Genomic DNA, 21,321 nt, shown 5'->3' with positions numbered 1-21,321 from the left:
GAGAGCTGAGTTTACCTGCACCAAGAAGATAAATATTAATTTGTTCACTAGAAGGATATGGCACATGCACACTAGGCAGCAACACAAATACTCATTTATCATGTCCCAGTGGATTAAATCCATGGCCTTATGCAAACCATACTGCTTTAACCTAATGCTGAGGTAAGAAAGGCGTCAGTCATGGAGACTGAATTTTCACCTGAAAAGAAACAGCTGTAGCCTATGCAAACATGTTTTAGCAGCTGCTGAAAAACCATGGTCTGAAAGCTGTTCAGAATTTTGTCATATTCCTAAACTATGATTTCTAACAAACAGACACATCAGCTATTCAAGATGCTGTGTCACCTGGATGCTTTTGCAATGTCATGATTATTGTTCTCATCTCCAGGTGACTTTCAGTGCTCAAATCCTTGTCAGATTGATCAGTACTCAGACCTCTGACAGACAATGGTCAGGATTCCACAAAGCATATAAGCCTGTGATTAACATTAAAGAAATGTTAATTTTTTGCTGCCAGTGTGACCAAATTTATGTCCATGTTCCTCATGGAGAAACAAGACAAATACATTTGATTTTGATGGTTTAAAGTAAAGCTAACAGAAAATGAGATTAAGATTCTAATTGACGGTTATGTTATTGTGAAATCAACAACCATTTCTAAATGTCTTCTTGTTTTAATTTATCCACTTTCTGGCAGGCTGTGGAATTAATCTTGGTCTGTGAGGCTTAGAATCATCAGAAGAATTAATTTACAGGATTGCTGCAGCAATGGATCTGAATGGCATCTTTGAAGCACTGTTTGCTAAAATATGACTCTTAAAGCATATGACAGAAGATTTTAAGCAAAATGGATTATTTAGTACTCTGCCTGAATGAACATGATGACTGAGATCACTGTAATAATATGCAGGTCCATTCTTTTTCTGTAGTGCAAAAAATGGATAGTAACTTCATAGAACTGCTATTACAAGAAACAAAAACCGTAACAACGCACACACTGTGTAACTCAAAGGTAAGTTTGCTCACTTGCCCAATTTATATACAATTCCTTGCTTTCCCACAGAGCTGTTGAGAAGTGACAAGATAGAAGGCTGTGTTACTCCTATCATTTAAGATCAGAAGAAGTACCTTCATTTGTGGTAAAAATGTTACAGGCCTCAATCTGTGTCCTAAAGGTAGAGTTCTGCTCTCTGAAGTGGAACTTAAGCATTTTTTAGAGCAATTAGGTAAATAATGAGTCACCAAATTATCAAAACTTGTGACTTTTTTTTTTTTTCCCAGTGAAAACCTCTTGAAAAGTAAGAGGTAGTTAAAACTAGAGGGGAAGAAACATTTTTGAGAAGTATTAAAACTACTGTGAGTCTCTGTTGATTCTGAAGCTTCAAAGAGGGAAGTGTGTAGTAGTTTCTCAAATGTTTTCATAGAAAGTGAAATTGCACTGAGAACAATATAAACCCATAGGATTATGTGGTATGATCTTACTCATGTAGTAGGGACTTCAAGACATTTTGTTTATATCCATGTTGCTCTGTCAAACAAAGCCTTTGCTTTTTCATTCACAGCATAAATATTTTTACATGAAAGGCAGTGGCTTAATTTAATGCATATATACACATATACAAATACATGTCTACTTTTAAGATTCCATTTTTCTTTCTAATCTAGAGTACATTATACACTCTTAGCACTGAAATACTGCAGTGCTGTTGTTTACCTTTAGGACATAATGCATACTTTATGCAATACAGATGGTTAGGGTAGGATGACTGTCTGACAAATGATTTCCACATTCCCACTGAGCACAATTCATGGAACACTAGACACTGAATACTAAGAGACTGCCAGAGGAAGAAAACCAACAACTAGCTTTTCCTACTGTACTGCTTCTAGATTAATACTATTTTTGTATTTCAAATATCCACTTAATCTCTTTTCTTCTGGATTATTTCTATTATTCTATTATTTTTATTTTTGTATTTCAAATATAGACTTAATCTATTTTCTTGAGCATGGCACATCCCTCCAATTGGTCACCTATGGAGTATTTCAGCAGCTTCCTGGACCAGAAGTGATCACATCACTAAAGTTTCCCTCCCCATATATTTTCCAATGAGAATATATTTGCCTAAGAGAATTTTAATACTCCCAGTAATACCTGCATGAAAATTGGCTCTTGATGATGCATGACTTTTTATCCCTAGCAAGAGATGATTTAGAAGGTGTAATTTCTCAGAGGAACCTGCAGAGTGATGGGAGCAGCAGGACAGAAGAATGTTCAAGCTGCTTTTTCTAGCCAGATATGCATGCTGTTAGTGGGGAGGGAGTGAGCCATATAGGTCGGTGTCTCAAGGAGTGCATCAAAATATTACCCAAAGGCGTCCAAGCGCTGCAGTGCGTTGGTGTGGTTGCACTGCCACCTGCTGCAGCTTCATGTGATTACAGTCTCTGTCCAACACCATATATATATATATTATTTTCTTAGAACGCCTGCAAAAGACTACACTGGGAAGATGTAGCTACAAATGCTCACAGCTGGGTTTGGTTTTACAAATCGATGCGAACCTGTCAGCATATGAGTGCGGGATCAAAAGCACGGAGGTAGGTCAGTGGGCATGCTCCACCTCAGCTGGTAATGGATGAGGTACTGCCTCACCTGTCACAGCCACAAAGGGGGCCTTTCTTTGACTGCCAGAAGATCCCATAAGTGTCTGCCAACCCACTAACCTGCGGTGCTGCAGCCTTTGCAGCTGGCCACATTTGTGCCCCCAGATGACTCCGGTTTGGCAGAGGGGCCTGCACAGCGAGGCAGATGAGCTAGCTTGGCTGTTAATCAAGCTGAGGTGCTTCTTCTGAGGGATGGACAAGCCGGGCCTTCCGCACCAAGTGGGGCAGCATGGAGGTGCTCTGATTATCGCAGTGAGGACTGAGGATGTCAACCCCAAAAGCAGGGGTGACAAGGCTCTGTGGTGCCCCACAGCCATGGCAGCCAGCCTGGGCACGGGGACAGGAGGTCAGAAGCAGCAGGTGCCAGGCAGCAGCTCATCCCATGGCTTACAACTTCACCTAAGCACCACTAAAGACAAAAAGTTTAAGGAATGGTTCACTTTTCATTGCTTTCTGGGGCTTCGTTGTGGCGCAGTTCTGCAGCTTCTCTAAACAGATGGCTAGAAACGCTTCACACCCCCAACACCTCAGCTTCGCGTGGAGATTTCAACTCAGTCCCGGGTCCCCGAGGGGACGGATGCCCCGTGACACACAAAACACCCGCAGGACCGAGGGTGAAGCCGCTGCTCAGCCGCGGTCCCCTCCTCAGGAGCGACACGGAGATGGCAGAGGGGGGCTCCCGCCACCCCAGTCACAGCCCGGCGCCCCCGGACTACATCTCCCATGGTACTCGCGGGCCGCCGCGCAGCGCCATTGGCAGGGCCGGCCGGAATGGGGCGTTCGCCGGGCGCCCGCTGCCAGGCGGGCGGGCGGGCAGAGAGGCGCGGGGCTGAGGGTTGACCCCTGCCTAATGGCGGCACTGAAGTACGCGGGGCTGGAGGACACGGACAGCGAGGAGGAGCTGCCGCCGGGCTGGGAGGAGCGCACCACCAGGGACGGCTGGGTTTACTACGCCAAGTAAGGGCCGGGCCGGAGGTCGAGCATGCCTGGAGCCCTGTGCCCGGGGGCAGGCTCCGTGAGGAGGGGATCGGGGCACTAACACCACCGCCCCGGGGCATCCCCTCAGCGCGGGGTCGGGGCTGGGGCTGCCATTTCGTGGCCGCCGCCCGCCTCAGGAGAGCCCCGGCCTGGGCACGGCACAGAGGGTCGTGAGGCAGTCGTGGCTGCTGCAGCGCACTTCTGGCATCAGCACTTATCCACACGGGCAGCGGGGCCTTAGAAAGAATTGTTTCTTAGTTTTCCCCCTTGCAGGAGTAGAGAAGGAAGGCGCGCAATGGAAGCGAAACGTGACAAGCGCTCTCCCTTGGCTCTTCAGTGTGCTACAGCTTTGACAGGAGATCAAAATGTGCGTTTGGCACTGTCAGCTATGCCACTGGAAGTTATTGCATCCTCACCAGTCACAAAAGGGGATGTGTTGTAGGGTTAGCTAGCTTAGTGGGTAACATATATAAGTATTTTCTGTCTTGTGGTTTCTATATCCATGCTGATCTTGCAGTCTGTTCAAAGCTGCAAGGTTCACTCCTGTAAAAAGAGGGAGAAGTACACTGCAGTCTCACCTGTGGTGGGTTTGCTTCTTCCTTCCAGGTTCTGATTCACAGCGGGCAACACACTTTTCAGTTTCTGGTGTTTAAACACTGCAGATTGTATCTGGACATTTGTTTATCTTAGGTCAAGTTCCTGTAAGTTTCTTTTGACTTCAGAAGCTCTTTCAAAAACAAGTCACTGTAAAAGTGGCAAACCTACAAAGTAAAAAAACACTGCTTCTTGTGATGTGTAGTTTTTACACAGTTAATTCAGTAGGTCTGGTTGTTAGCTGTTGTAAAGATGAACTAACTCTATGCAACTTAATGGCACCGCATGTCTTTACTAGCTGAGAACCTTTCCCAGTGTGCCTAAAATAGGTGAGATGAAAAGGTGTTGTACTGCTGCTGCCTTCCGTATAAGCTCTGTGTTAACTCAGCATAGTACGGAAATGTGTTTTTAAGCGTCATCGACAATATGAACTTTAAACCTAGCTAGGGTTACTCTGATTTAAGATCTTTAAAGCTCTTTGTGATGAGTCAGCTGTGTGCATGGCCAGTTAACAAAGCTCAGTGGGCATACATTTGTTTGATAAGCTGTGATAATTTGGTTATATATTGCACATCAGGCAGGAGGAACTTGGGATCATATCTGTAGTATATGAGTGTCCTGAAGTTCAGGTGCTATTGCAGGTCACACAGATACGCTTAGGGAATCTCAGACTGCCGCCAGTGCTTCCCATAGTAGAATGCTGTACACTGCTTACTGTGGGAGTGAACAGCATGATTATTATCTGAAGGAAAAGTTACATATGTTGTGTATACATTGCTGTTTGTACTTGATCTGTAGTCTACTGCTTATTTGTGTATCTATCAATAATACTGTTAGTTTGCATTTCAGACTTGGGCAACTGTCAGTTTTGGGACACTGTTACAAATAATCCCTGATGTAAAAAAAATAAAAAATAAAAAATAAATAATAGGCAAGCTGACTTCAGCACCTTGGGTCATGTTTCAGTGCACATCACTTTGCTTGTTAGTCTCTGGTGAAGAAAGCCTTATGGTGTAGTTACTTTATATTAATTCTTGCAGTTATTTAAGTGAACAAAAGATCTCTGAATTATGAGATGTGATGGCATTATTGTCTCCTTTAAGTAAATAGTCTGTTACTCAGGGCATTTGAATAAACTTTCTTGTCTGAAGCTGTGATTGCTTGAGTAGAAATCTAGGCTTATTTACGTTACAACTTGCAAATGCTTTGTTATTAGACAAACGTTTTAGAAAGGTGCTTTTGCTACTTAAAATCTTTCTAGTATTTCCACTAGTTTCTGATAAATTCTTTTAGAAAAAAAAAGGTATTAAACAAGCTCTGTTTACTCTATTAAAAATTGGATTTTACCAGAAAAAGCATTATTAGACAATTTTTTAATCTTAAACTTTTTTTTCTCTCCTACAGTCACCTGGAAGAAAAAACACAGTGGGAACATCCTAAGTCTGGGAAGAGGAAACGTGTTGCAGGAGGTTTGTGTTAAGCTTTTGTAATGAAGTGAATTATGTTACAAACATCAGTTGGAGTTTATGCAGGAACTAGATTTCATATTGATCTTCTAGTTGATACTAATCACCTAGGCAAGCTGAGCTTGGAAAATACATCTGATTTCAGTGGAGTTTAACTTCTGTGATTGTGTCTGTGTAGACTGATTGCTTTGCAGATATATGGCTTTCTTGTATTGCTCAATAAAGCCCAAGTACTAATTCCAGGATAAAGGGATTCTTTTACTGTGATGCATTACAGGCTGGGATGTTGAGGTTGGATTCTGATGGCCCAGTGTCTATTAGATATCGTTTATGGTTAGATTATATTCGTAACTGCCCATCAAAGAATATCTCTGACGAAGAGGGAAGTCCCATTAGTTTCCACTTTTACTCATTTTCCCTGACCCTGTTGAACTTTTGTGTCAGAAAAAAAGTTAGTCTCTCTTGCAGGACTCTTCCAAAGGCATATGACTTCTTAAGGACCTTGGATCAGTGCCTTAAATCAGATCTTCCCAGAAGTTTCTGTATCGTGTACTTAGGGATGGTTCTGCAAGGTTGGAAATTAAAGCCAAAAAAACTTATGCTGCCCTACCTAATTTGAGTTGGAGTGTGGTTTTGGAGAAAATAAAGCTTTGTCTTCATTGATATGATTTTTAGATAGGTTGACTGACTGGATATTTGTGGAAAAGCTTAACTAAATGTTAAAAAATACTGATTGCAGATGAAGCTTTTCCATTGAAAGTGTTTTGTGTTGATGCATAAACGGTGCAGGACTGTAACACTTGGAGTATGTTGATACTATGTGGTGATACTATGTAGTTAACAATATAAATGTCCCTGTTATGCTTAGTTTGGGTAATGAAAAGGGAAAGTGGCCATTGTAAAAGGATATGCCAGGTGATACTCTATTATTACTCAGTTGAGGTTTTTTGATTTATGCTTTGTTTGTTTTATTCTGGAGAAGAATTAAAGCCTTTGAGGAAAGACTATTCTGTTGACAAGCCATATTTCTCTTGGTAATGTGACTATAACTCAAATGTTCTCAATAGATCTTAGGCTGATTGAATTATAATTGAATACATTTAGCCAGGATTAGAAATACTGCAGATACTGTCTGTTCAGTACTTCTGTGCAGTATTTTTCAGGAGGACTTTCTAAAGATCTATCGGTTTTGTTCTTTTATCTGTCCTTCCAACTTTGATTTAACATATCCCATGCCCACTTCAGGATTCTTACTCTCCAATTTTTGGTATGTGCTATATACAAGTTTTCCTACATTAGTTGAGTATTCTGGTGATTTACTTCATCAGGGTTGGATAATAAAAACTGTGTGCAGTATAGGCATTTGTATGCCTATACACACTAAGAAGCATGGTCACATGTGGCTGGTTTGTGCTATAACATGAAGTAATCTGTATACAGAATTTCCAGATTATACTTAATATGCTGGTCATTACAGTTGTACCAGATCTCCTGTAGGTTGTACTTGTGTTAGAGAGCGTGTGTGTGTGGTTAACATAGCAGTCCTTGTTTCAAGTTCCAATATTCAAGTGCGGCAGGTGGCTGCATTATGTACAGAAATAATGCAAACTTTACCAGCATCTGTTTGAGAAATCATATAAACTTCAAATCTCATTGTACTCTAATGCCTATAAAAATGTAATGTCCTATGTTTTTCCTAGGTCTGCCATATGGATGGGAGCAGGAGACTGATGAAAGTGGACAGGTTTATTTTGTAGAGTAAGTATGTAAGAGTAAGACATTTGTAGATAGGACTTCAGGATCAGTATGTAAATGTTACAGATTTAGCTATGCCTAAACACCCATTTGTGGTTTGCTGAATTCTTTCATGTACATAGAAATACTAGCTTGGGTTGCAGATTTAAGTGACTTGCAACTCAAATTATCAGTTGATCTTCAGGCAATGTTTATGTAGTTCGTTTTGTTTATGTAACTTTACAAATGAAGTCTATATAACTTAAAAAACATAACCAGAACTTCATGGCTGATAACATTGCAATATTGCTTTAAAGATAAAAGATGAAAACAGAATTGCTCTGCCTCTGACTCACTTGCAATGTAAAGCACAGGAAAAAAAAAAGAGGAAGAGAATCGAGCTAGTAGGGAATTTTAGAAGACTGAGAGAAGTTCACAGAAGCAGAAGGAGATTTCTTGGAATGTCTTCTTTCTGGAATATTTAGCTTAAACTGACTTGGCAGAATGAAGAATATTCACAGGCTAGAATAGTGTAGCCTCTTTGTCTGAAGAAAGCTAAAACTTTGTAATAGAGAGGTGAACCTGACCAGATCATGCTATTTACATAGCTGATTTGAACTTTTCAGTTGTTTGAAGGAGGAAAAAAAAATAGTACTGAGCTACATTTCTTGTCGGTATATTGCTTCAAATGAGTGGTACAGACCCATTTCTTAAAGCTCTTTAAAGAACATGTCTTCCCTAATATAATGTGTTTTTTCCAATAACAGAATGTTCCTTTATATATTAGTGGTTCACATCAAGTCCAGAATGGGATTGCAATGTATCTGTATACCGTTCTTAATAGACACTGTCACGATCAGGAAAATGGTTAATTAAATTTATCCTAATTATTTTTTTTAACAAAACTTGGAAAAACTATTTTGGTACATTTAAATAATAAATTGAAATTGTTGAAATGCATTTAAAATCCAAATACAGAATACAGAAGGGTCAAAGCAGTTTATTTTGTGTGTTCTTTTACAGCCACATAAACAAAAGAACTACCTATCTTGACCCAAGATTGGCCTTTACCGTTGAAGATAATCCAGTAAAGCCACCTACTAGACAAAAATATGATGGAAACAGTACTGCAATGGAAATACTTCAGGGACGTGATTTGAGTGAAAAAGTGGTTATAATCACAGGAGCAAACTCAGGAATAGGTAGGTTAACGTTACACATACAGTAAAATATGATTATTTTACAGGCTACTTTGAAGTAATCAGTTGTATCCTTGTATCTATACACTATATATACAAGGACATAGCATATATACAATGTATACTATGATATACATAGTATACTCTGTGGTATTTGAACTTATTTTGCATTACATTCATATAAACCCTCTAATACAGCAATCTTTGTCCAGGTTTGTATACTGTTTTTTTTAAAAGTGTAGGGAATCTGAAGTTTAGAGAAGAGCCACAGGAATGACGAAGTTTTAAAACAACTGATTCTTGTCTAGAAAGTACTGATGGAGGCATTTTACATCTTATTATTAAGGGAGGCTGTTAAGGGGAAGTAAATAGTTTCTTTAGTCTCAGTGGCGAGGACAAGGAGTAAGGTTTGTATTGCTGCAAGGGAGTTCAGATAAAGTATTCAGAAAAACTTTCTAATGGCAACAAGTAAGCTCAGGTAAAGATTTTTCTAAGGAGGCCGCTTATCTCCGAAGGTATTTTCAACTTGATGATGAACTTGTATTGGAATGCCATAGTGGGTACTCCGTTGGGGTAAAAAATGATGTTTGTCCTTCCAAAATCTCTCTTAGTTCCATTTTCTAGCTTGTTCAAGCTGGTTTATAAATACTATTAGAGGTGCATTTAGCCTAGGTATCAGTTATATAATATTTCTATAGCTGGTGAGTATTTGAGAGATTTTTACTAGCTGCTTTTGTTTCATTTTTAAAATAAAGTTGTGGTGCTTGGGGGCCTTTCTCTTTCTTCTGAGAAGACAAGATTTCTTCTCCAACTTAATTTGCTAGGCTGTTTGAAGTTTTACTCAGCTACCTGCACAGGATATGTTATGTTCGTGGCTTAAATTTGTGGAGGAGCCACAAATCTTAAAACACCATTGTGGGTTAGTGTCACATTGTGGATCTCAGTGGTAAATGATGGGATCCACCTAAATCCTAGATAACTGTTCATCTTTTTGCTCCTCTCTTGTGGTTTGCATTTTTCTTTGTGGTGGTACTACATGAATATTGAAAACTCTTATGCAAACTATTTGATGTCTTATTAGAGCAGGATCTTGACTTAATGCATTTTTGAGGACACTGGAAAAGCAGAGTGTTATCCCACAAGAACCAGATGAAGAATGTAGAGCTTTACTGTAGCTTACAATTTATGCATTACCAACCAGCATACATCTTGCAGTCATTGCAAGATATGATATTACACATTGGCACTGCAGTTAGTGCAGCAAGTGTTGTACTTAGTGAGAAATTTGTGTTTTTCAGTAAGTTTTACATTCCACGTTTTTAGTACAGCATGTCTTTAGATTGTGTCCAGCAGTAGAATTTGCTTTGTATGCAACTGTGCAGTTTCAGAACACTTAAGAATTACCTGGGCTTCAGCAGGAGAAGCGCTACTGCTCAGACTTGCTGAGTGAGCTGGAAGTGTTTCATATATGTCAAAAGATTAATCCAAGGTGTATGATGCTTTTGTCAAGATTTTTTTTTTCCCTGTTTCTCCCTTAATTCGTAATCAGGAGTGATCACAAATAAGCAAGTATATTCTTGCATCAGATCTTTTTTGCCTGTGGCTATTGAGTATAAGAACAAGTTGTAACATGTGAAGAGCATCTGAAATAATAAAGAATTGCTGTTTATTGGTACCTGCTGAATAAACTCATCAGTTGCCTAAGTAGTATGCATGCTATGGTTTTGGCCTGTTCTTTCTTCTAACTAATGTTAATGCGTGTAAGCACACTTACACAGAAATATTTGTTTACTGTGGTTCAGCTCTGTTGGTTTATCTACACACACATGCAGTTGACCTATATTACAGACACTATGAACTATACACAATTCTTTGTTTTATTGTTTTGTACCCCTTGTCAGCGGCATACCAAGGACAGCTGAAGCATTAGTGAAATAAGCCTTGAGCATGTACTTCTGTATGAGGCTAGGACATAAGGAATCCAAAACTATGAAGCTGACGTACAGAATGCAAGTGATTAAGATGATATTATGGCCTACATAACTTGCATATCATGATACATTTAATATTGCTGTAGTTTTGGGCTTTTTATTAGACATTATTTACCAATTGCTATGGGGCAAGGATTAAGAAGAAAGCAGTTCTGGGGTTTACATTTGTTATGTAACTATGGAACTCTTAGCAAACTGCTTTGAACATGTCTGTATCATGTAATGGATTCCGATGCAGCAGTTCCTGTGAGCTTTAGTGTGTCTACACTTTTTTTTTAAGGAATCCATGTGGAAATACTAATCGCTAGCTTGAGCGGGGTGGGGTCTTCTCTGATTTTAGAGCTTACTCCTGGTTAGCTGAGGATTTCAGTTCTGTGCTCTCTTTTGTGTTGTATATATTCTGTTTAATCTCTTTGCTTATTTTAGACTTATTATTTCCCTCCCCCAGTATTTGAAGGAATAAGCAATTACTGTGTTTTTACAACACCAGCATGCTTTTTTTTTTTGAGAGGGAAGTGTGAATATTTCCAAGGAAATATTACTGTCCATGAAGTAGAAAGTGATTGAAAGAAAATATTTCACCTGTATATTTGTACTTAATGTCCAAAAAATCTCATCATTTTTATTACTGTCAAAATTAGTTTAATTGATATATTTGAAAATAACTTCATGGGAGCTGTAACTGTTAAGAAGCTTTAAGTTTCAAAATGGGTAGAACAAAGATCAAGGTGTAAGGGGGTAGAAAATGGAGAAAAATGTATTTTGAATTATTGCACTGCTGGATGCTCAAGATCATTTGGAAAATGCTGAGGATCTGATGCAAGATGGGTAAACAAATTATTTTTTTTCATTTATCCATATACACTGCTTTAGGATAGCAAATTTTAAAAATAGATCAGTAAACTAGAGAATGATATTGTAATTGATTTTGTCAGTCTGATACTAGGAATCTAATGTAGCTTGCCAAAACTTTTTTTCCCTCCGAGGAGTTGAAAAATTGCCCCATACTCCAAAGACACTGGTTACTAAGGGAATATTTGGATGTCATCAGCTATCAGCAGAGGTAGTGTTTTAATGGCATCATGCATACTGGCTTCTCAGATGTTACTTCATTGCATTTATATTTCCTAGTGTGCCTCTAAAACTGGGAGACTCCCTCTGATCTGTGCTTCTTCAGGTCACATCAGAAAATGTTTGTAGTTTACGAAGTTTCTGTTACTTCATGCTAATACAAAATTATGAAGAATTCAGGCAGGCTGTTCTAGAGTAACTGTATACAGCGTTCTGTATACAGAAACAAAGTGGTGCTTTCTATACTTCTTCATCTGGTATTTTTTTCCCACTTAAGTCCTTTTCAATTTTCAGCTTCTGATGTGCAACTTCCATTCATTACTGAATAGGCATATAGTCTGTAAGAATGTCTTAGATCACATACCAACTTTCTTAACCTAGTTCTTCAAACTGCTGCAAAAAGTGGTAGAAAAGTGGTATACTAAAAAAATTTAGAATAATAAATAATTACCGATTCATTAGTTTTCATTAGCAACTTGGGAAAGGTTAATTAATTGCTTTTTTTCTTCTGACAGTGCAGTATAAATGTTCTTCCATCTTTCTTTTTAAGCCAAAGCAAGTTTAGTCTGAGTATCACATTGAAAATTAAGATAACTTTATTCACAATAAAGCTGGTGTAGTAAAACAAAATAAGACTCTCACCAAATACTCCAGTTTTACAGTCCTTCTGGTTTTAAAAGTTTCTTGTTCTGTGTACGTTTAAACTTGAGTACTGTAAACTGGCAGTTCATTCTCTTAAAGTCATTAAGACATTTCAGTGTGAACAATTAAAGCAGCATGTGCTTTTGCACGTGTGTTTTTGTTTCGTTTTAAAGGTCTCAACATCAGGTTATAGAGAAATACTTTCCAGCCTGCTTCTTGTGAGTGAAACCATACTTTCTAAGTTTTCCACTAGAGGGCTCTGTTGCTCTTTGAAAATGTTAAACAAAAGCGACCTGGTGCTTTTTCTTGTTTTTAGTAAATGCTTCTGAAATTTTGTTGTTTATATATTCTTAATTATCCGGGCTAGAATTCAAAATTTTAAACAGCATGTCAGCTATTCCTGTAGGTTTTATTTTGTAGAAAGACTTGGTATTTTCAACTATGTGTAAGCAATCTTGTTAACTAAATTTTTTAAAGAATATTTGATTTTAACATCAGGTAGACAGTGGTGTAACTAATGTATTTTTCTGTGTCTTCTGTATATATTGCTGTTTGTTTTTAAGATTCACATAGCAACATGACCTTGAAACTGTTTTATTTTCTATACCGGGTACAGTTGCATTTAACCTTTTGTGACTGTTAGAGTATGAACAGTCAAAATGTACAGTACGAACAGGCAAAATGTAAGTAGTATTGTGATATATTATGAAAGGGCAAAATATGTATGTTCTGTGCAGTTGGATAGATTCCACAAGTTACTCTCTTTAATATTTTTCCAAGACTTTTGTCACAGAACTGTGTTACCAAAAGCAAACTTCAAGTCTAGTTTTGTTCTTTTGCTATGTGAAGGTCAAAAGAAATTTGTTAATCATTTTTTATAAGCGATGCCCAGATCAAGCACAGATTGTCTCAAGAAAACGAAAAATATTTTTGGCTTTGAGCTGCTTGAATTTTTCAAATGCTGAAGAAAATCCAGAAGCTTCACTTATGTTATTTACTATATTGTTTTTCTTGATTATGCTTTACCAGAGACACTGTAATTTTATAATAATTGAAATCTGTTAGATTATTTCTTCAAAATAATTGTCAGTTAACGTTTGGTTAAATGGAATTCTCTCTTATCTGGCACTTTTATTGCTGTGAAATGCTCTCCCTTAGCCAGGAGAAAAGTTGTATAATGGGTACTATTAATCAGTACTTAAAAGGTGAGTTGCTGCTTCAGTGAGTTTTCAGTTTCCATGTACTTCTGGTGTGAGAAGTTAGCTTAATTTCTTTTATTATTATTATTATTTTTTTTTACTGATGCCAAAGGTTGGGTGATGTGCTTATAATTTATCAAAATTAAACATCTGCTTTATGACTTATCAAACTGTTTTGGATAACCGGCCCTCTAATTTATGAATGATAAACAGCCATTTTCCTGTTCTATTCGTCTCCCATAGCTTTTTTCTATTGATGACTAGTGTATTATTTCATCTGGAAAGTTAGCTTAACGTAGTTAATAATTAAAAATATGTGCAAGTTAGCTTGTAGCATGCCATTTAGTTTTTCCAACCCTAGACGTTTAAGTTACAGCTAAAATGATTAGTAAATTTTAGCAGAAGATGCCATGTTGTAATAAAGTGTACTTTTACAAACAAAGGAAATGCAAAGCAACCTCTCCTTTTTGTTAAGGACTAAAATACAGTTAGTAGCTACATTCTTTCATTGTTCTTTAAAACTGATTGATGCTACATCCGTTGCATCCCCTTAAACAAATGTAACCAATACTTGAAGATGGGGTATGTGTTACTGGGTTAAGAGAATTACACCTAAAACTCTTTTTTGAGCTCAAATATCAGAACAGAATTGAAATGCATTGTAGATTTATTTATTGAGCTGTATTCCAAGTATCAAGTGTCATAGTTGATTGCAGTGGGAGTTTGCATATGCACACAAGCATAGCTAAACACTGAAACTGTAGAAGGTAATGTTTTTACAATAGGAAAATTGATAATTAACTTAGTATTAATCATCGTGGTAACATGTAAATTATTAGATTTTATTCAACCACGGTGGTGCCTTTGTGATAAATGCAAATTGCATAGCTACATAATTTTATCATATGCCTTTCAATGCATCACCTGCATTTAATTCAGAAATCTTCCCTTGTATAGGGTGTTGTAGGTGTGGTCAGTCTTTGTTGCATTTCTTATGCCAATTAAGTAATGTCTATTTAATTTTGCTCCCCTTTTGTGTAGTAGCTTAAACTTTTAACTTCTTGTTAAGATTGTTTTAAGTCTCCAATGCATGCTGGGCTAGCTTTCACCAAAATGCTCCAAATCTATCAAGAATGGAGATAGATGAGATTATGCAAAAGAACACCTTAATTTCTTAAGGAGTAAAAAATTGCCCAGTACCTACAGTGAAGAGATTTTTGAGAATATGGGGAATTGTTCTAGTTGCACAACATGCAGAGATTACTTGTGGACAATGTAGCATTTTACTGAGCCTTGCTTTATCAGTCTTTTCAAAGAAGGTAGCATTTGCTGAATCCTAATTAAACCAGTGAATGGTCTCAAATGAGTCAAACTCAGATCATAGGGGAGGAATAAAACAGACCCTTATGAATACCAGTGAGTACTCTAATTTTAATAGTATTAGTCTGACCGTCTTAAGTATGTTCGTTGTCTTTAACTGTATTGCATGGAGTTTGGTGGTCTAAGCTTGCAGATGTTTTGTGTGAATCTGTCAGGGAGGAATTATTCAGCTCTGGTTTTTGAACTAGATCACAAATTTTCCTTGAAAAATGTTTGTTTTTCTTTGAAAGCACACAGTTTATTTTATAATTTCTCTCTTCTGTTTGCAGATGAGATGGCTTTTAAAATTATACAACTGGCAGAACTTCTACAAAGAAACAGCTAGACAGTGCTCTGCTTCAATTTCACATTGATTTCACGTGTAGTTTTAGAATTTGTCTTATGCTGTAGCACCTTAATTTTACCAGTCAGGAAAAAAAACAGCCTGTATTTGGTGGATAGTTTGTATTGGACAAAATAATCTTTAAGAGAAAGTACATCTGTCTGGTTTTGGTCTGCATTGTTATCTTTCTCAGTTCTATTTACTGTGCTCAAAGATCTCTTTAGGTGTAAACTTCTTTTCGATATGTTTTATAATGGAGAATAAACAATAATTAGTTTTTTTTTTTTCCCTCAGTAATTGCCTATAATTTGCATTCCTTTTTCTTTTGGGAGCAGAAAAACGAGGTGCAGAATGGGGGAACAGACTTGTAACAGTACTTCTTGAATAGTCTTTTCCTAACATCTAGATTTTTTCCCCCCATTTAATGAAAAGAGTTTGTCTGAATCAAAGACAAATTTATTAATTCCTGTAGATTAGTAAGTTGAAACCTCTGCCTGTTTTTATTAAGACTTTGTGTATGTATTTCTATTGTAGCATGACGTACAGAGAGAAGAGAAGTACTGGAGCTTTGCTGCGATGCATCTTGTGTTCTCACTTAACCAGCATGACTTGTGGTGAATGAACTATTACAGCCTTTGCATGGTTGTATGTTTTCATGCTGGAAGTGTTTCACATGTGGCGAACTGGAGTGGGTATTATTTATGAATGTTTGGTTTCAAAGCTTATTGTGAGGCAGACAGACCAATATATATCACCTTGGATTATTTTTCTTGGGCAAGTCCTAGCTATCCCTGACATTATTTTCATGAAATAGTTCTGCGCTTTTGAAAGCATGATAGAATTGTTCTTTGATGTATATTGTAGCTTTTTTTTGTGCATGTGAATCGTATACTGCATATATCATGTGCTTCACTACCACAAGCAGCGCAGTGTGTTAACAGAGAAGCACTGTTGGCCAGGGTGCAGCCAGTTGCATGAATGCTTTGCACTGGCAGAATAGAATAACCTCTATTGGGTAACTGTTTTTTCCTCATGAAAAAAACATAGTTTTGCAGATGTAACTTTTACAGCAGGACCTTCTGCAAGCACAGTTATGTTTTTTAGAACTGTATTCATGCCATCCTTTGCCAGTATCACTGAAAGTTTGGTTTTAAGCCCTTTTAAAATGTGGCTGGGTGGGGAAGGTGAGGAAAAAGTCATCCTTTAGCCTAATACAGTTCAGTATCAAATACTTAGGAATGTTCTTTTTGATTTCATGTTGGTATCGTGGCATCTACAGACTTCCTCATTCTCATGAGGAAAAACGGCTTGCTTACTGAAGAATTCAGGGAAAAATAGTTCAGAATAATCAGAGGCTTACTTTTAAAGTACTGTGATCCACGTGCGTGGACCAAACTCAGCATGGATTATCTTAAATCACAGAAATACCTGTTCTCTAAACTACAGATGTCTGTAGAGGAGTCTTTTTTTTTTTTTTTTAAATGTCTTAAAAATCCAAGCTTGCTTTACTATTTTTTTTTAAGTATTTTCTTTGTGGAAGTCCAAAACTTACTAGTAGGTATGAATTTTGCTGTACCAAAGCTTTTGGGGGAATGGGAGTACAGTTCTTCTCCAGGAGAGGCTGAATCTTGCAGGCAGTGTGTTGTTGTTGTTATTACTATCTTTTTTTAAACCAGAGTACATTATGTGGGTAATTGGTATAGAAAAGCACAGTTTATGGAGGGGAAAGTAAAGTGCCTGTGGACATTCTAACTCCTCATGGTTGTTAGTAGCTGTCAGTCAGGGGTTAGTCCTGATGTATTTTGAACAATTAAAGTACTGAAAGCTATTTTTTTAGGCTTTGAATAATCTCAACAGAAGAGGGTTCTTGTTTCGTGACTTTAATTTACGGTGTGTGTTCTGAAAGTTATGGTAGGTCATAGTGATCGAGTCTCTCATGAGTACCACCACTCTGTTTTTGCTCTGGCTTAATACTGTGGAATACTAGCATTGCTCTGTTTTACATAAGGCTGCTACTGTCTGCTTGTTACATACTGTAAATATTAAAAGGTCCTCTTGGACTTACGTAATTTATTTTTCTTACTGAATAAGCTGAAAATGGTGTCAGATGGACATGAAAAAGCAATATGAACATTTTGATGAATCTATTTATTACTTCTGTAATGAGTAGTACACATGGTTGGTTAGCCAAGTTATTGAACTTCATCAACCTTGGCTGAAATTCACAATGCATGTGAAACTTGTTGTAACATGTAAGAAATTACATCTGAGCGGAAAGGTTCAATAGTGATTACTACTTGTAATAGAATCTTTTTCACAAAGGATGGGATTGGACTGTACGCCTGTGCTTATATTTTCTGGAATTCATTTTACAGGGGAATAACATACCTGTAGAACAGGAGCCTTTGTATGTGGTGCTCACTTTCTTGTCTAAGCGTTAAAGACTTTTCAATGTGCTGCAATATAACTTAATCGTTTTCCTGTCTTTTGAAATATTTAGTTTCACAAAGGTTTTTCTTGTTATAATGCTGCATATTTCATAGTCCAAAAATGAAAAGATCTTTTTGCATAATTTGGTCTGTCTTTGACACAGAACGTAATCTCTGCATCATCTTGTGTCATCATGTTTTGAAGCTGATTGCATGACAAGAGTTTTTTAAGTAATCTCAGATGTACATTTTTATCTTTTTGGAATGCTTGTAGATGGTGGGGACAGAAGAAATTTATAAATGTGTACTGTTTTCTAATGGAAGTCTATTCCCAAACATCTAGTAACTTTTCTAGATACTGTCAACTCTAGTTACAGCATTAACACATACATTAACTGATGTGTTGTTCTTGGCTAATCAGGTGACAAATTCTTAGTATCTATACCTATGCCAAGCAGTAAGATCACAAAAAGTAAGGCTTGCAGTATCTTGCATCCCTTTTAAGCTCCTCATGATTGATTGTGTCTAGGATTTATAAGGTTTTGAAATTTAAGTCTGAAACAGTAATCCCCACCAAGAAGAAAGTGAAAGACACAGGTAAGAACTTGGGAAGATGAAGAATGAAATCCTGACCTCGCTGAAGTCAGTAGAAAACGCCTATTAAAATTAGTGACGCCAGAATTTTACCAAAATCATAGAATATGAAGAGAATAGTACTATGAGAAACTGTTCTTATATTCATCTTAATATCTGCAATATGCAAACATTTCTAAAAGACAAGATGTGATTTAAGAAAATAAAAGAATATGATATTGGCTGTATTTAATGATTCCCAGAGAAGGCAAAGCCAAAAGCAGTTTCATCTTCTGACTTTTTTTTAGTTTAATGATAATTGCAGTGCTTGGTTCTGTTATTGACCATGCCCAGTCATATGCCTTCCTGTTGTTTCCCTTTTTTTTTCCTCCTCACTGAAAGATCTTTTTTTCCTTTTTTTTTTTTCCCCTGTGTTTTTTATAGGCTTTTATCTTTAGTACGTGAGATCTTCATAGCCTTCTTTTCAGCTCTGTAGCCTCACTTCGTGTGTTTATAACATCTTCTCTATGTTTTGGTTTCTTCCTGTATTCTACACAGTGACTTTTGCTACTTTATCTGTTGCTTCAGAAAACTCCCTACAAATTGACTGTTGAAATCTGAATGGTTTTGTAGTAATATACTGTACATTTATTCTCCATTTAAGTATAGCTACTGTGGATGCTGTCTGTAAGTTACTATTCTTAATGTCTTCTTTATACTGAAATAACAAGTAAGATTGGATTTCTTCTTAGTTGTTGTCCTACTTTCTTTACAGTAATAGTAGTAGTGCAAACAACCAACCGTCACAGTTCACTTTTGGATATCTTTACTTCTTTTGCATACACTGTAACTTGAGGTTCAGAGGAATTAATGTTGCTTGGAAAAAATGAAAAAATGTCTGTTACAATATCATTGTAGACGATATCTTTTGCCTCCTCGTTATTTATTCTTTAAGTAGCTTTATCAGATATTCTTTAATTGGATTTCTTTTGTTTTTGATATCTAAACTTCAGTTCATAAAGTTTGGGGGGGGGGGGTTGTTTTTGTGATGGTTATTCAGAAAGCTGCCTTTGAGCAAAAATTCACGTTTTGTGTAAAAACTTGCAAGGAGTATCTGTAATTCCCTTCCAACACAGCCAAATTAGAGAACAATACTATATTGTGTGTTCAGAGATCCAGGAACCTTGAGAGGTTTTGATTATAAACCTCTGCCACTGGCAAGCATGAGCAGTGTTTCTTGCTTCTGCTACAGACATTGAGTGCTACTTAGGATTTTGGGAAATATGTGATTAATCTTGTTTCTACATATATAGCAATTTATGGCTAGAGTAATTGACCAAAGTTTACAGATTATGTCAATGTCCATATTCCAATTTGAAATGGAAATCAGATTGTTTTGTTATGGGATAGAAAGTATACTTCATTGAGAACGTGTCTAATTCTTCAGCAGAATGAGTAATTGAGATATTGAGTAGAAAATACGGCAACTAGAAGTGAGTAAAGAAAGCTCTTTGGAAAAGTATTTGTTTGGGTCTGTATCCAGCTGCAAGCAGTTGCTGAGAGGTATAAATCTTATTCTTGTTGAAGGATTTTTAACTCTGAAGGTAAATTTGAACTATTTTTTGGTTTACTGAAACGTGGTGAAGAGCACGTAAAAACTGTTCATGACCTACTTGGCAGCATGCTTTTGGCATCCTAGGTGAATGAAGTCTAGTATCTGTGAGAAGGCATCTTAACTGTATCTGTTTCTCAATCTAATGTAGTCCAAGGAATAGAGACCTAGACTTTGTGATTGGTTTTGTATTTGTTAACTTGTTTTTCAGCAGTATTTATGTGTCAAGAATGTAAGGCAGAAATATGCTTCATAATGGTGTAAGATGTAATTTGATGAACAAATATCACTTAATAGACTCTGATGTACACAAACTGAGTCATTTACCTGAGGAACTTGTCAAGGACAAAGCAGACTGAATATGAGATCAGGAATTGGACAATTTCCTGGCTTCCCAGTTCCTGGTTTCTGTGTGATCTTGAGTGAATTATTCAGCTTGATCCTGGCTAGCAATCGAAGTAATGCTTTTTAACCTGCTTCACAGTAATGTCGTGACTCAACCATTTTAGAGTACAGTATCACTGTCACAAAACCAGTAAGTAGGTTGTTTGAAATGTTTTCTATGCTTTTTCCCCTGGCAATTTTTTGTATTTTACAGATGTAGATTTTATAAGCTTATGTATTTTGGTATTTAACATCCCCTTCCTCAAACTGGCAAGGTCAATTTTTTGGAAGATGTTTTTTCATCTTGGAATAAAAAATGTGGCTTTAATAGGCCATTTACTAGAGAAGATTGAGTCACAAATCCTTCAGATTTTGGGTGGGTTGCCAGTGTTCCAGCTGTTAGCAAACAGGCCTTCGAATGTGTTCGTCTACACAAATACACCCTAGTTGTGGTGGGAGAAGATGCATGATGTGCTTTCGTGCCCTACTTGAAACTGGGGCAAAGAGGATTTGGACTTTTTTTTTGCCCATGGCCTTACATTATATTTTAATGACATCTAATTCTTGCTTGTTTTCCATTCTTCTTGCTTTTGTGTATAGACACTTTTTGTTAATACTCTTCTTGTTCTTAATCTTTTGTTTCAGAACTCCATCTCCTGCCTTACTTTGTATGTCGGAACCACATGATGGATCATTTGAATTACATAACAGCTTCCCATCTCCCTCTTTCCTTCGTAGTTTAAAGCACACCCAAAAGGTTTGCCAATTTTGAACCTTGGGAGGTTGGTACCCATTCTGAATAACATCTAATCCAGAAAAAGTAGGATTTTACGGAGGTAACTCAGGACTGTGCATTCCCAAACCTACAAGTCTGTTATTTTGCCCTTTGCTAGCTATCTCTTTGCTTGCACCAGAAAGAGCGATGAACTGCATCCTTCCTGTATTCAGTTCTTTTCACAGGATCCTGAAAAGGCTCTTGTATTAAAATCTTCCTCTGTTGCTTAACCGAGCAAATTGTATTACCTCACATTCCCCGAGGACAGAGGTGGGTAGTGACTGCCAGAAATCAAGCAGTGTTTAAAT

The 21,321-nt window shown here is 37.3% G+C and overlaps 1 protein-coding gene across 9 annotated transcripts in view; it reads left to right on the top strand.

The window, feature by feature from the left end:
• Positions 1-3,416: 3,416 nt before the first annotated feature.
• Positions 3,417-21,321, top strand: part of WWOX (WW domain containing oxidoreductase) — a 509,406-nt gene continuing 491,501 nt past the window's right edge. For all 9 annotated transcript variants that reach the window (XM_048068876.2, XM_067004754.1, XM_048068878.2 and 6 more), the window contains exons 1-4: positions 3,417-3,621; positions 5,641-5,705; positions 7,403-7,460; positions 8,460-8,638. In XM_048068876.2, coding sequence (XP_047924833.1) covers positions 3,515-3,621; positions 5,641-5,705; positions 7,403-7,460; positions 8,460-8,638 — 409 coding nt within the window. In that variant the 5' untranslated portion in view covers positions 3,417-3,514. The remainder of the gene's footprint in view (positions 3,622-5,640; positions 5,706-7,402; positions 7,461-8,459; positions 8,639-21,321) is intronic.

The sequence above is a fragment of the Anser cygnoides genome, chromosome 12, assembly GCF_040182565.1.
Source record: "Anser cygnoides isolate HZ-2024a breed goose chromosome 12, Taihu_goose_T2T_genome, whole genome shotgun sequence".
Classification (NCBI taxonomy): Eukaryota; Metazoa; Chordata; class Aves; order Anseriformes; family Anatidae; genus Anser; species Anser cygnoides.
Note: the sequence above shows the minus strand (reverse complement) of the source record. Positions and strands in the feature narration are given on the sequence as shown.